This window comes from Tachysurus vachellii, chromosome 4 (assembly GCF_030014155.1).
Source record: "Tachysurus vachellii isolate PV-2020 chromosome 4, HZAU_Pvac_v1, whole genome shotgun sequence".
Taxonomy (NCBI): domain Eukaryota; kingdom Metazoa; phylum Chordata; class Actinopteri; order Siluriformes; family Bagridae; genus Tachysurus; species Tachysurus vachellii.
This window is the reverse complement of record NC_083463.1, coordinates 3,497,961-3,513,831: the sequence shown is the minus strand read 5'-3', so window position 1 is coordinate 3,513,831 and position 15,871 is coordinate 3,497,961. Positions and strand designations below refer to the sequence as shown.

The window sequence follows — 15,871 nt, the reverse complement described above, 5'->3', positions numbered from 1 at the left end:
AATCATTATTAATCATAATTGTCTGTTCACTAAAAAAAAATCCTAAACAATGTTTTAGAACAATCTCTGGAATTCCATGAAGAAGAAAAAAATATTTAAAATGAATCGGGTTTCATTTGATTTGTGTGTCGTTGTGCTGTTCTGATCAGTAAGTGTGTTGATGCTTCGGTCCATAACGTATTATAACGTTTAATATATTTAAAAAAAAAAAAAAACAATTCTGTATTTTCAATATTTAACTCAAATTAACATTTCAAGACATCAGATCTGTCTGAACATAATGTTTAATATCTATATGTTAATCTGTTTCCATGTAATTATTTAAACCAGCAGCACCTCGGTGTGTATTAGTCCCCTATAGCAACAAAGTTCACCATAGCGTCCAGGACTTTAACTGCCAAAGCAGAGCCAGGAGTAAGTGTGTGTGTGTGTGTGTGTATGTGTGTGTGTACTGTAGTAAGGCTCAGATTGTCTGGTCATATATACTGTCTGCAATAAATTTATGCTTGGTTCAACTCGTTTTGTTTTTGTCCTCATTTTGGACCGTTTTTTTGTTTGTTTCTATTATTTTATTACAAGTAAACGATCTAGCGGTACTCAGGTTGCCCTTAAGGATTCTACATAGAATGATAAAAGAGAGCATTTTCCTATCAGGAAATTATTTTTAGTCTAATTTTCATGTACACTGTTTATTGGCAGAGGTCAGATATGGGAAAATAATCAATAATCATCGGTGTGGTGTGACGAAGCAGCGTTACTGTTACAACACTAAAGAACAGCCTGAAGTGTTTTATTCCTCTTACGCCACAGCAAACTTAAAATAAATAAATAAATCTCGTTTTCACCTCGGACCGTTTCAAAGCGCTGAAACTGGAGACTCCTTCCGTAAACATCACACAAACACCTCCTTGTTAAAACCTTCACCGTATATACAGTAGTCTTCAGTTCGAACCCTTTGTGATTGAGCTGTTACTATAGAAACGAAGACCTTCAATCGGAATTATTTACATTTTCATTTTCATCTACAGCATTTGGCAGACACCCTTATGGTGCGAGTTGGGTTTCAGCGATTCCTTTGCACGTTTTTAATCCGTACGAGTTCCCACATTATACAGAAACAACATGTTAATGTTCCCTTAACTGTAACCTTCTATCAGAGCTGCATTTCTAGAAAATCAATCAACACCTTCTGACCAATCAGATTTAAGAATTCATCAGCTGGGTTGTTAAGCGGTGAACTGTTTTAGTGATTCCAACCTAATGATATTTATCATTTGTGTTCTTTTTTATTTTCCATGTCGTAAAGTGTAACACACATGAAATCACTCGTTTTTTTCAGTGTCCATTAATTACATTCCAGAGAAATAACAATCCAGGACAATTCTGGGAGAAAATCAGATGGGTTTAACACCGGTTTAACAGTGAGCAGTAATTGGTTTAAAGGGATGTTGTATTAGACAGGAAATTGTCTACAAGCCTCCAGGTGCTGAGAGAAGAGAGCGGCAGATTCCCTGGCTGTGTGCAGCTGCTTCTCACACCAGCGGGTCAGAAAGTCTCGCAACACGATCACACGTGCTTTATGGTACCACTCGATCTGAAAGAAAATGAGATTAAAGAATCTTTTCAGTGAATAAAACACACACACACACCCACACACACAAACACATTTACATTTACAGCATTTTGCAGACGCACTTATCCAGAAAGACATAAAAAAAAGAGCTTTTAAGTCTTTTTAATAAAAACATTAACACTAACACTAACATTAACACATTAACACAGACAGGGAAAAGGTGGTAGATCATGTGTTTCAGGAAAATGAAGGTCTTCACCCGACGTTTGAAGGTAGTCTGTTTGGAAATCTGAATTAAGTTCATCCCATCACCTCGGTGCCACAACAGAGAAGAGTCTTGATGTTCATCTACCTCTTACCCTGAGAGATGGTGGGAACAGTGGAGCAGTGCTCTAAGTCTGAGGGTGTGAGGTGCAGTGTGAGGAGTGATGAGCTTTGAGGTAAGAGGGAGACGGTCCATTTTTGGCTTTGAAGGCAAGCATCAGTGTTTTTAATTTGATTCGTTCAGCTACAGGAAACCAGTGGAGGAGAGCAGCTGTGTGGTGGTGTGGAGAACTTAGGCTGGTTGAGAACAAGTCACACAGCTGCATTGATCATTTGCAGAGGACGAATTGCGTTCACACATAGATCTGACAGAGAGCGCTGCAGTAGTCCAGTATTGAAATGACAAGAGAATGAAGTACCATTTTGCAGCCTGTTTGGATAACTTTGTTACACTGGTTTGCTTTTTGTTTTATGAATATCAGTACAACGATCTGGTTTAGACACCAAAATGAGGAAAACTTTTAGTTTGATAACGAACATTTGGCTCATTTTCTGTTCACTTACCATATATGGAAATGGGCGGGGTTAAAAATTACACCTCAGACAGCCACTAGAGGGCCTCACAGACATTTTGGCTTCACTTTCTCTTTTACTCACAATGGTCTGCTTTTTATAAATATCAGTATAACAATAATGATTAGTTAATGGGGTTAATATTGATACTGTAACCGACCACTAAATGGCGTCTGAGAATTTTTGGCATGACCTTTTCTTCCTCATTACAATCTGTACAATATAAAGTCATGGTTTTAACACACATTTAAAAATGTTTATAGATTTATTGTTTTTTATTTATATATCGTCGCTGTTGGGCGGAAACCTCGTATGTCCAAATTTTGTCAATTTCTTATTTTTTCACATATCGATGCTATTGGTCAGTCCCCATGTGGGTCTGTTATTTTTACAAATTATTAACCAATCTAAAGTCTTGAAAATAGCTTGAGAGCAAATCTCATAACTCCATTGGACACCGCAGACTTTATTGAACACTGCTGGCAGCAGCGACGTCTGTGTCCGTACCGTTCTTATCAATGACAGCATAATCTCGTATCTTCCTGCTCCCAAGTCATAAAGCGTGTATCTCCGATAAAACGTGACTTTGGGAAAAGTCGTGTTTGTTACTGTTGGTTGTGTTAATGTTGGTTCTGTACACAACAGTATATGATAGCAATATAAGGTATAATAACAACTTTAACGATACAATGTTTAGTAACTCAAAAAAGTTTTTTTAATTTCCTGAAAAATAATGGTTTTGGAGATACGAGGATTCTGCCCGACAGCGACGATATATAAATTAACTAGAACATAGAGCGAGTACTGTAACATACTGCACTAAAACCTCACAGACAATACTAAAAATAATGGTAGCTAATATCTCAAGAGTTAGCTAGTTTAGCTCATTAGCACAGACTAAAGGAAGTAAGTGAGTGCATGTACATGCAGCACATCATGTTTATGAATTTGTTAAAAAGTCAGCTTTTTTTCTCCCGATACGTTAAACCGTGAGGTGATCGAGTCTCAGCTGATGAATGTAACGGCATGTGCTAAGTCCAAATGTAGCCATGTGTGTGCTAAAGGAAAACATCTGATATTCGGAAGTCAACAAAGTTTCACTTTGTCTTTCTGATTATTGATTCAACTTCTGATTGAAAAAAGGTTATTGTCAATAATATAATAAAGATAATAAAGAGAGATTGTTCAGTGTGATGTGAAGTCCTCACCTCTTCCTTGGCCACTGATGAGATGAGATTAAACTCTTTCTGTGTGATGGTCTGAATTTTCTCCATCTACAAGATCACACAGAGAACATTAGTGGCCACAAAATCTGCATGCTAAGCTAGCTAGCTACTTGAGTTGGTGTGTTGCTAGTGAAGGACAAAATGAAGACCCTTTCACTGTTAAGACCCTAAAGGTGATTGATTTCCTGCAGCAACACATCCTAAAATGTATTATTAAACTCTTACAACAGCAGTTTTTACAAAAATTACAGTGTTTGCTTGATTAATGTATAACATATCAGACTTTCTTGTCTATTCTTACATTTAATGCTGTGAATTTTCCACAAAATATGTTTTGTTAGCCCTTAGCAGCTAAAAGGTTGTTTCTCCTCAGGCTCGTTTTTACTCTCATTTTCACTCAGTTGATAAAATTGGGGGACAAAAAACAAACAAAAAATGTTATGTTAGAGTGTAATAATATTTACATTTAGATCTTTCCATTGGTGATGTCACAAAATAAGATCAAGAGATTTTAACACATGTAAAATATGCAAATTAGCAAAGTATCATGTTGCATGGTAACGTAGAACTTTGTTACGCTTGCTACTTAGATAATGTTTGTGACGTGTGGAACTGGTTGCTGTTCATTGGAAATTCAAGAAACAGTCATGAGCATTTGAGTTTATGAGCAGATAGCTAGCATGCTAGGTGTTTGGGATGACATGTGAGCCTTTCCAAATTTGCTTATTATGCATATTCATAATTCCAGGTATTATTAACGAAGGGAAATGTGGACAGATGATTTGCATATCTAAGTATTTTCTAGAGATTATTAATAATGTGTGTGTGGGGGTGTGTGATTATGTACATGTAGACTCACAACTACTTTCTTATTGGGTTTGGCTTTTTCTGCGTTCTTAATAATGGCTTCCAGTTCCACTAGTTTACAGGTTCTTCTGAACAACATCTCCTGTAACAACAAGAGGTAAAAAATGACCACCTAGGTCTCACATGAGACACACACACAAACACACACATTTAGGATTTCAGATGGAACCCTCTCGATATGGTGTAAGACCACATGGCTGAATTCTTCATTCTGATTGGTCAAAAAAGTCTTCATTTATTGGAACATGTTTACAGGAATGTCCTGGTTTCTATTGTAACAGCTTAGTTTGCTTAACTGTCTATAGTACTACTATAACAGTGGTCTTCACTATTTTTTTCATGTGAGCCACACTGATAGGACAAAGTCAATAGGAGAGCCACTTTCACCACAAAGTATGCCAAGTTATTCAGTCTTAAATAGCTTATCTGCTTAAATACAATGTACAATATTGCAGTACAATAATTACTTGAGTTGCGGATGACGCATGCTCCCCATCAGTTACCTCTTTTGTCACTGTCACATTGCTTTGTTGCTGTTCATTTTATTGTTTGATAAGAAATCGATCCATTTTTTAGTCCGTGTGTGTACAGTAAACACAAGTTGTTAACTAGCATGAAACACAAACTAGCTTCTGGCAGGCCGCAAAAAAATGGCTATTGCGCAGAACGCAGTGAGTCAGTGACAAGTCAAATAATATATATAAATATATATTATTATTTGTAATAGAGCACATTCGTTGTTCTATGCTTCCCTGATTGTTTTTAATGTTATTTAAATGAAAAATAAATTTTAACCACATGATCATATCATCGTATTATTTACTGCCATGCAAGCCGCATATTAAAGCTTGGCGAGCCGCAGGAGGATCGCGAGCCGCGCAATGAGTAACACTGTACTATAACTTACTACAGACATATAACAGTTGATATGACATTGAGAACTTCTTTTTGAACTATACAAAAGAACCTACCAGTTACAGTCCGAGGTATTGCGCAGTTTATGCTTTACACTTTCTTTTTGTTTAGACAAGCTGCTTATTTTAATCTAATAAAAATCATTTAAAAAGAGTAACAAGAGGAACAAATGTTTACAGCTACAATAATGCAAGAAGCTTTTTAAATGTAAAATGTAACTATAAACCGCTAAAAAAGACTTTCAAACTTTCCCTGTTTATATTTTTCTGTAAGCACACAACACACACTGTGTTACTGTGTAAATAAACTGTGTTTGTGTTGAAGTACTCACTCTCTTTGCCTCTTGGTAGCGAGACTCAAAATCCAAACCCAACCCCAAGGTGCACACATCGTTCTCAGACACTTTGTCAAGGTTGCTCTGAAAACAAGTGGAATGGAAAACAAACAAATAAGCAAGCAAACAAACAAATAAAGACAGATGTTTAAATACAATCGTGCACAAATTATTTCTTATCCTGAACTTACTTTCACTGCATCCATTATGTCTGACAGTTTCAGATAAATCCTGAGATTTGTGAAAAAAAATAACAGTAAAGAAAAATAATGTATTAAGTAATAAATAAATAAATAAATAAATAATAGAGGGGGGGGGGGGGGTCTGAGCATTTAAGTCACGAATACAAACTAAAACGAATGATCAGCTTTCTAAGAATATTAACAGCACAATATTGAGCAAAAAAAGAGAACTCTTGTTTTGTTCTGTTTTTTAAATAACACTTTGCTGCTCAATATTTGTTTTCTTGAAGAATATTTTTAATTATTAATCTCTGCCCATAAAATTACAAAGTTTTAAAATGAGCTGGAAACACACACACACACTTACTTAGAGGCCACAACAGACAGATCATCCTGAGAAAGACAGAGACGTAATGACGTGGAGAAATGACCACATGCCAAAGAAAGCCCTGAAAACACACACACACACACACACACACACACACGTACACACTTCCACTGAAATGTAATCAGACGTTAAATCATTTCATTCTTACGCGTTACATTAAGTGAGAGAACGTAAAAGGGAGTCAAGGTCTTACTCTGATTCGCCAGCACGATGTCGAGGAATTTCTGTTTGAAAACAGAGCATGTGATTAAACACGTGATAAATTATCTCATGAACAATAACATACGGAAGTCGTTAAAGGCCATGCATCATTTTGTTTTTTTTTTTCTTTCTTTACTTTCTTCTTGTCCCGTGATCACGACTTAATGTTCTCGTGATAGCGACATAACAAAAGTTGTTTTCTCATTAAGACGACTTCATTTTTTCATCATCTCGATATAACAAAAGCTGTTTTCTCCTGATCATGGTTTACGTTTCTCATGTTCTCAACATTAAAGTTGTTTCCTCATGATCATGACTAAATCTTCTCTGTTTCTGTACTCTGACCATTGCTCTTGTCCATTTAAACCATTTAAACGGCATCTTTCAGACATCATTCTGGAGAAGCCATGGAGACGTCCCTCAACATGGCTGGCAATGAAACTGACCAAACCTTCAAGGTCACTATATAAAGATGCAGACCTCACACTTATGTGGAAGTTGTCACCTGAGTCCCTGATCAAAGTAAAAGCGAATGTGATCATCCGTGATGCTGTGTTACTGTGCTTTTGCTGCCTATAGAACATGTTCTTATGCCGAATTAAGTTGTGGCCTCTTATTTCTTCCAAAAGGGCTTCATGGCCTCTTAGGACTTCCATATTAATACAAATCGGTGAAGAGCGAGGAAACAAAAGGCTGAACCTCTGTGGTAGCTTTAAACAGAACCGTCATGTGTGTGCTGCTTTCTCTCTCGTTTTGAAAGAATTGGTCCACGTCCTGACACACACACACACACACACACACAAATAATAATATATCCTCAATTAATGGCTCAGTACACATTATTATAAGACGTTTATTGAAACCTCTATATTTCTTTAGCATTAATACACACCTTGTGACTCTCCTTCCTCATTTCCTCCACAGCATGACTAAAGCGATCTAAGATGCTCTTTTTGCTGCGCTGATTACCGGGTGACTGAAGCATAAACAAAAACCAACACAAATACAGCAAGAAAGAAACAAGAAACATTCGTATTATTTCATAACAAACACACAATTGCGTGTGTGTGTATGTGTGTGTGTAACTGTATGTGTGTCAGAATAAATTTCCTTGTTCAAATAAGCAAACAAGATTTTTACTTTTTTTTCTTTACGCATCTGTAGTTTACCAACTTTTTTTACCTAATAATTTATTCCACATACCAAAAGAAAAAAGCTTTCCTTCTATCTTTCTTGGTTGGGGGTTCGATTCCCACCTCCAGGGTTAGGGTTAGAATCGGCCTTGTGTGTGTGTGTGGAGTTTGCATGTTCTCCCCGTGCCTCGGGGGTTTCCTCCGGGTACTCCGGTTTCCTCCCCCGGTCCAAAGACATGCATGGTAGGTTGATTGGCATCTCTGGAAAATTGTCCGTAGTGTGTGATTGTGTGAGTGAATGAGAGTGTGTGTGTGTGCCCTGCGATGGGTTGGCACTCCGTCCAGGGTGTATCCTGCCTTGATGCCCAATGACGCCTGAGACCCGAGGTAGTTCGGATAAGCGGTAGAAGATGAATGAATGAATGAATGAATGAATGAATGAATGAATGAATGTACTGGAAAATCTAGTTCACTCATTTAAAATGTTGTTTTAGAAAGAATGAAAATGATCTATCTGGAAATGAGGCTGAATTGTTGTACAGTATATTTGTGTTATATAAGAAAAATAGCATAACAAGACTAAGAATTATGAGAAAAATCTGCATTTATTACAGGTATTTTTAAGTCTGAGGTGTAAACACTGTACCTCAGTGCTGCTGAGGAAGCTGGGCAGCAGTTTGCTTTTTCCCAGGATGCTGTGTGCTGCCACCTGCTGCAGGTAAAACTCTAAAGCCTTACAGTAAAGCTGCCAGTTATCACCCAGAGCCAGGAATCCTACACACACACACACACACACACTTGAACCTGATCAAGCACTGTTCAATTCTGGACTCTGATTGGTCAGAACATGTTAATGTTTTTTTTTTTTTTGAAAAATGTTTTTTTTTTTTTTTTTGGTTTTCTGAGGATTTTGCTATTTCAATTACTGTTTTTACACCGATTTGGTCGATCATCACAACACACATTTAGCCAAATCCCTGCTTCATTAGCATGAGTATAGCTGTCACAGAAAGTCATTCCATGTGTCATCCTGTGCTTGCAATTTCATTAATTCAAGTAGTTTTTCTCAAAACAAAAGCACAACATATTTTTTTAATTCTGTTAAAAATAGTAAGAACTTACATAAGAACCTGTTATGTAGCGACAGACGCTCTACATAATCAACAACTCATAAACAAATTTGAAGCATGGTACTTAACATTTACTAGACATTTACATAAGAAGCTTCAGTACCAGCACTGTTTAATCAGCAGGATTCCCAGTTTCCTTTTTGGCTTATGTACATGAAGAAAGTTATAGCTGCTATAAGAGCAGTCTCAGAAATGTTTCCACTATTAAATGTGTAAAGTATTACACCACTATGCTGTTGATGATTTTCCTTTAACAGAAGTTTTTCAGGTTTAATTTGATTTTATTTGCAGCGGTTATGTGAGAGGATGAGACATACCCAGGAGTTTGAGAGCTTTAGCTTGGGTGTGCGAGCTGGAAGGCAGCGGTTTGGCTGGAAGAGGAGGAAACTGTAGGGAGAAGTTTTTAATGCATTAAAATATTCAAAAAGATATATAAAAATCTGTCAGAAGATATCACAAGAAAATTCTATCCTGACATAATTTATGATAAGGGTCTTGTGTTTCCCAGTTCCTTGACTTTTGGGAACACAGGGCCCTAGGATGTGGGGATAATAGCACACTAGGGAACATAGTGCCTTAGGGAACATAGTACCCTGGGGAATATTGAACCCTGGGGAACATAGGACCCTGGGGAACTTAGTGGCCCTGGGGAATGTTGTGTCTTGGAAAACATAGAACTATGGGGAACATAGTGCCCTCGAGAACATAGTGCCCTGAGGAACATAGTGCACGTAGGATCCTGGGGAACCTAGTGGCCCTGGGGAATGTTGTGCCTTGGAAAACATAGGACCCTGGGGAACGTAGGACCCTGGGGAACATAGTGCCCTTGAGAACATAGGACCCTGGGTAACATAGTGCCTTGGGGAATGTAGTGCCCTGGGAAACATAGTGCCCGCGAGAACATAGGACCCTGGGTAACATAGTGCCTTGGGGAATGTAGGACCCTGGGGAACGTAGTGCCCACGAGAACATAGGACCCTGGGTAAAATAGTTCCCTGAGAAACGTAGTACCCTGGGAAACATAGTGCCTTGGGGAACATAATGCCCTCGAGAACATAGGACCCTGGGTAACATAGTCCCTTGGGGAATGTAGGACCCTAGGGAACATAGGGCCCTGGGGAATGTAGTGCCCTGGGAAACATAATGCCTTGGGGAATGTAGGACCACTGGGAAAATAAGACCCTTTGTCGTGTTTTTCAAACCACTGTTGATGCAGTGAAATCACACACTATCACTCCATGGAGTCCTGCAATGTCCTCCTGAGAGAAAAGACTCTGCTGCAGCCAGTCAAAATCTTCATAGGTCCTAAAGACGCAGCTCCCATTATCACTGCTCAGCTGAAAGACCAGTGAACACAAGGAAACTTAAAAAACAAATAATAAATACAAACTTTTATAATGAGCATGTAAAAAAAAGACTAGCTGACCTTCTGAGATGTGATGGCGAAGGTTAGCGCGTCTCCATCCTGAGTAACGTCGGTAATCTTGATGCTGTTAGCGTTCACACTCAGGGCTGACTGATCATTTGAGCCCTCCTTAAACATCCAGACAGAAATACTGTATATCCAGTTTTATATAGAAAATCCACAAAGGTGGATCCCTAAGTGTGATGAGCTTTACAGTGTGGTTAATTTCAGAATTATTGGCACCCTTGAGACTGAAATCAGAAATGACAAGAAGCAATACCTTTTAAACATACAGGTATAATGTTGTTGTGTTTGTATGTTTATATACATTATTACACCTTTTCTTAAAAAATACTGTCTTTCTGAAGAACTATTTGTTGGCAGCTCTTAAAATTTTGTAAAGTTTTGTAACACTGATGGAGACATTTGAAGATCTTAAACTCTTTTTGATTCTCAGATCAATTTCAGAAACTGATAACAAGCCACTGCTTTTATCATTTCTGTGTTGATTGGGATTCATGTTTTTTCTCTCCAATTTGGTCCATCCCTACTCACCAATTATCTCTCTCCTGATCACACAGGGAGGGTGAAGAGCAACATGTGCTTCCTCTGTGTTTTGCATCATTTCAAACTGCTGCTCATGCTGTGTAACACGCATAAATGAGCACGGATGTCCACAAGCGACGTTATGACGTGACGTGACGTGACATACGGCTAAGTACGGTGACCCATACTCAGAATTCGTTCTCTGCATTTAACCCATACAAAGTGCACACACACAGCAGTGAACACACACACACCGTGAACACACACCGTGAACACACACCCGGAGCAGTGGGCAGCCATTTATGCTGCGGTGCCCGGGGACCAGTTGAGGGGGTTTGGTGCCTTGCTCAAGGGCACCTCAGTCGTGGTATTGCCGGCCCGAGACTCAAACCCACAACCTTAGGGTTAGGAGTCAAACTCTCTAACCATTAGGCCACAACTTCCTATGACTGACAGAAGAAATAGAGTATGCCCCTCCCATTCATAGAAAATATACAGTTTCTCTCCATGGTTGGCTCAGTGTCTCACAAGGCAATAGTTAAGGTTGGTTTCTAGAAACTACAAGTCTTAACTTGTAAAAATCAGATCTAAGGAAACACTAGAGTTTCTGGAGGCTGGGAAGCAATATTCGTTTAGAAAAGATTGGCACACGTCTGAGAGGGGAAGTGCTAATAATTATGGAGTTGGCTGAAGAAAGACACTGTATAAGATTTTAAGACAGATTAAAATAAAAAAAAAAAAAAAAAAAAACAAGGAAAAAAAATCAGAAAACTCCATAATTTATCATAATGTTGTTTTTTTTTGTCCAATGCCATCTCATATAATCGTGGAAACTCAATTCACACAAAGATCATGTGATTAGAACAAGTAAGAATTACTCACCATTGGATTTTTCTAGAAGAGCTTCAGACAAAATTTCTCTCAGAAATCAAAACTCACACAAACACAGAGAACGTAACGCTCAGGACGTGTCCTTAACGTGCCAGCTAAACGATTCCTTCTTCTCCTATAAATTGTTGATTACGCTTTCCACCTCACACACTCATACACACACACTCATAAAATCTGCCTGCATGTACAACTTTTGGAAAGCAGGATATCCTGTGAGTCAAAGGTTACAGCAGTCCCATGATCAGCTTGTGCGAAGCCTGCAGTTTATCCAAGGGATTTTAAATAACAGTTTAATTATTGTTATGTCTGTTTATGTGTGTGAGAATGAGAGAGAAATGTGTGTTTATTCTTTTTACAAATTCATTGCATGAGATAAATATATTTCTCTCACACAAAAGCCACACACACACACACACACACACACACACACGTTAAACATAACCACTGAGTGAGTACCTCCTACATGTCAGGTGCTCCTTGTAAACTATGAACAAATTACTGCCATGTCTCTCTCTCTATCTCTCTCACACACACACACACACACACACACACACACACACCATATTCATGAAGTAAAAGCTCAAGGTTAGTTAATTTTTTTCTTAAATGAAGGTCAGTGTATGTCAGTGCTGACACTAGGTTTATTTTTCTTTCTCTTTATTATTACTAACCATCATCGATGTCCAGATTCATATATTTGTTCTTTTATTTTCCTAGAGGAAGCTCCTCATCAGCCTTTAGCAGAGATTTAACCCAGAAACATCATTCACTCATCAGTGTACTCTTGACCTTATTCTTTTACTCACCACACACAGCTTGTTCATGGAGCCTCAGTTCAAAGACCACTTTTTACTTATATACTTTTTATTCATTTATTTATTTATTTTTAAGTGGACAATCATGAAGCAGCTTTTTATAGAGATCCAAATATGGACTTAGATCCATAATAAATAAACCAGAGGCAACAGAAGTGCTGAAAATACTCTCGAGATGACATGAGAGAAACCACTGGAGGAATCAGACTCATGGCTTAGGGAAAAAACTCTGAGGCAAAAGTGTTTGAAGTGTTTTATTATCAGACATGTAGGATTCAAAAATGATCATAAATACATCATTAAAACTGCTTATTTATGTTTTAACCTGATCTGAAGTCCAGATCTCAAAACATCTGAATTTGTAGAGCTCCATTAAAACAGAATGAAAACTACTTATTCAGTCTTTCTCCTAATGATTAGTCTGTTGGTGTTTAGTGAAGCGACTAAATGCGACTCAAAGGAATGAAACTCGAGACGAGTTGGAGGAGGAAACGGACTGGCTTTAAAGCTTAAACAGAGTTTTTGTAAAAGGATAAAAGAGCATCCAGATCGCTGGTCTGTGCAGATGGTGCTTGTGTCGTTTGCTGAGGCTGTGAGAACGAGGCCTGGTTTGGGAACGGTGTAAAAGATGAGTGTGTGTTTTGAGTTTGTCTTTGTGTGCCGTCCTGATCTGATCCCTTCTGCTCCTCAGACCATTTGAAGGCAGGTTTCCCTTTGCCCCTTCGTACTTCCTGAGTTAACCTGCCGTGACCGGCTCGTCTCTCATCCCCGAAGTATAAAGAGGGCGGCGCAAACTCCGAATCCCTCTCCTCCCGTCGCTGAGTCGTCCACTGACCCCACGTGAACTCTGTATAGAAAAAGACAAGTGCAGAAGATGATTACATCACTGTTTGATAAATATTTGTTTATGTAAATTTTTGTGTTTGATTTCTTGGCTTCTGTTTTTCCACTGAGCCAAAAAAATAAATGAGAAATAAAAATGAGAAAATCAATGAGTAGCCCTTAGAGGAGGATAATTATCCAGAGAGGATAATGTTGAATACATCAGGTTATACACAGTAGCATGAGTGTGCTTGTGTTACCTTTTCCTCTGTCCCACTCTCTGACATGTGGCACTCCCGGCCTCGAGTCTTTTCTCTCCTGAATTTCAACCTCCACCTTTTTGCTTACGGCTTCAGGAGGAGCTGGAGGTCCGATCACAAGCTCGGGTTTGTCCTCTTCCTCTTTAACCGCTCCGTCGGGCGCAGGAGCTTCAAATAATCAGAAAACACCATTTCAGCATTACTCATGCTGATATCTGTCTAATAAAACTGTTCCATGCACAAACTACGACGCTACCTTCTTCCTCCTTCGCTCCGGGCTCCATCTTGCTTTTCTTCATCTTCCTCATTTTCACTTTAGCCAGTCGAGCCTCGAGCAGAGCCTTCCGCTTCTCCTTCAGGTTCTCACGCTTTGTGCGCTGATCTGCGGTCTACAGACAGGTCAGAAACATCAGAGATCAGACTCTGTTTTATCACACAAGTAGCCTATGCCTGAACACACGTCCATGGATGTGACTCCAGCTCACACCACAGGTAACAGTGAACTACAGAGTTGAGAAAATAATCTGAAAATACAAAGAAACTAAAGCAGGATTTCTGATCCTTCGTCACGATTTCATCTTTTATCTCAGTCCCAAATGTCATAACTAGTCATTATCTGCTATACTGTAGATTTAAACAAGTTCTTCAACACCCAAAACCCATCGCCACTGTGGTTCATCCACTTTAAAGCCAAAGAAATGTTTCTGTAACCGTAAGGGTTCTAAATTATTTATCGTGTTCATTCTATGTGCTAAATTCCGAAACCGTATTTTCCGGACTATAAGCCGCAACTTTTTTCCCACGCTTTGAACCTTGGGGGGAAAAAAAAAAAAAAAAACTCTGTGAGACCGGTGAAATTGCCAAACGGGTTAACTCCGGACACAAGGAGATGACACTTCAGTGGTTTCAGTGCACAGGAGGAGGAAGATAGTGACCAATGACTTTCTTGGTAGGCTACTGTTTACTGCTAATTTTTTATTTTTTGTTACAAGTCGTGTTTCGTTAAAGCCTGTGTAAAGTTAATTTGTTCATTGTACCTGTAGTCACCTGCGGCTTATAGACACGTGCGGCTTATTTATGTTCAAAATAATACTTTTTTTAAAATTCAGTGGGTGTGGCTTATATTCAGTCCGGAAATTATGGTAATTAAAAGTCTTCTGTAAAGACACAGCCGTGCAGTTCATCAAGCGTCTCTCACCTGGGCTCTCAGCATATCCAGAGTTTCCTGTTGCTTTTTGCGCTGCTCTTCATCCTGAGAAAAAGCGAAATAGCCAACACCCAGATCTCTGGCCTCTAAAACACACACACACACACACACACACACACACACACACACACACACACACACACACACACACACTCACACACAGGTATTTATGAGACACTGGGAAACTGATTCTAGATTCTTCTGCACAGACAGTAACACTGTTTGCATATAAATGACCTCCATTTTCTTGCTAAGTAAACAGGAACCTTTCACATTAGTAAATATTAATACTTATACTTCAATGTCGCTTAATTCTCACATCTGATTGCGCTCGATTTTAACACGTTACTGTCTCTATAGTAAAAATTACAAAGGGAGTCTTCACATGTAAGGATAAAGATTGTGACGTCGTCAGCTAAAAAAGGCGAAAATGTGCAGGATTAACGCTGTGGTGTCAGAGGAATAAAATCATCTTGGCAGGGAACAGCAGCCCTGCTTCATCCCTCACCTTGATCTCGGATGTTCTCGTAGTGAACGGGCCCTACGGGCCTCTTCATCTGCTCCTCTTCCTCCCGCTCCCACTGCTCTCTCTGCATCTCTCGCCTCATGTCTTCAGACAACAATGTCCTGTCAACTCCGACCACTCTACACACACACACACACACACACATTAGACATGGTGCGAAAGGCATTTTATATTACATTACATCATATTACATTCTCATGTACCTCTTGCCCTGTAAATCTTGGTCCATTTTCTGAAACTGGGGTAAATCCTTTCTTAAACACTTCCTTGATCTTCCCAGCGCATCAACATAGTCCACCCTGAGAGAGAGAGAGAGAGAGCAGTTAATATAGAGAAGGATGGAAATACAGATCCAAAGAGATGCATAGACAAAAATGAAAAAAGGAGAGAGAAAGGCAAACAGACAGATTGATAACCATTATATATATATATATATATATATATATATATAATATAAACAAAAGTGGAGGTAAGGAAACACAGAAGGGGCAGGCAGATAAAAGATAGATAGACAGACAGAAATAGAGAAGGATGGGCATAGAGGTACAGAGAAACAGACAAATGATAAGAAATAAAATGTAGATATAACAGAAGGACAAACAGCCAGGCAGAC

The 15,871-nt window shown here is 38.8% G+C and overlaps 2 protein-coding genes across 4 annotated transcripts in view; both read right to left on the bottom strand.

Annotated features, from left to right (window-relative positions):
• Positions 1 to 444: 444 nt before the first annotated feature.
• On the bottom strand, positions 445 to 11,955 carry si:dkey-28n18.9 (sorting nexin-5). 3 transcript variants are annotated; one of them, XM_060867427.1, is made up of 14 exons: positions 11,620 to 11,955; positions 10,213 to 10,442; positions 10,016 to 10,123; positions 9,104 to 9,173; positions 8,303 to 8,430; positions 7,416 to 7,499; positions 7,223 to 7,297; positions 6,516 to 6,546; positions 6,302 to 6,383; positions 5,944 to 5,983; positions 5,750 to 5,836; positions 4,496 to 4,585; positions 3,619 to 3,684; positions 445 to 1,594 (listed from the first exon to the last, which is right to left on the bottom strand). In XM_060867427.1, exons 2-14 carry the CDS (start codon positions 10,327 to 10,329, stop codon positions 1,454 to 1,456), a joined length of 1,119 nt encoding a protein of 372 aa, XP_060723410.1. In that variant the 5' UTR covers positions 10,330 to 10,442; positions 11,620 to 11,955; the 3' UTR covers positions 445 to 1,453. The 3 variants fall into 3 exon arrangements, with proteins under 3 accessions (XP_060723410.1, XP_060723412.1, XP_060723411.1); XM_060867429.1 differs by having other exon boundaries at positions 10,213 to 10,317; XM_060867428.1 differs by having other exon boundaries at positions 10,213 to 10,320; positions 11,620 to 11,954.
• Positions 11,956 to 12,684: 729 nt separating this feature from the next.
• The window catches only part of ccdc174 (coiled-coil domain containing 174), a 5,448-nt gene continuing 2,261 nt past the window's right edge, over positions 12,685 to 15,871 (bottom strand). The window contains exons 6-11 of the mRNA XM_060867425.1: positions 15,462 to 15,557; positions 15,241 to 15,377; positions 14,724 to 14,818; positions 13,782 to 13,914; positions 13,526 to 13,693; positions 12,685 to 13,290 (exon numbers count right to left, since the gene is read on the bottom strand). Coding sequence (XP_060723408.1) covers positions 12,953 to 13,290; positions 13,526 to 13,693; positions 13,782 to 13,914; positions 14,724 to 14,818; positions 15,241 to 15,377; positions 15,462 to 15,557 — 967 coding nt within the window. The 3' untranslated portion in view covers positions 12,685 to 12,952. The remainder of the gene's footprint in view (positions 13,291 to 13,525; positions 13,694 to 13,781; positions 13,915 to 14,723; positions 14,819 to 15,240; positions 15,378 to 15,461; positions 15,558 to 15,871) is intronic.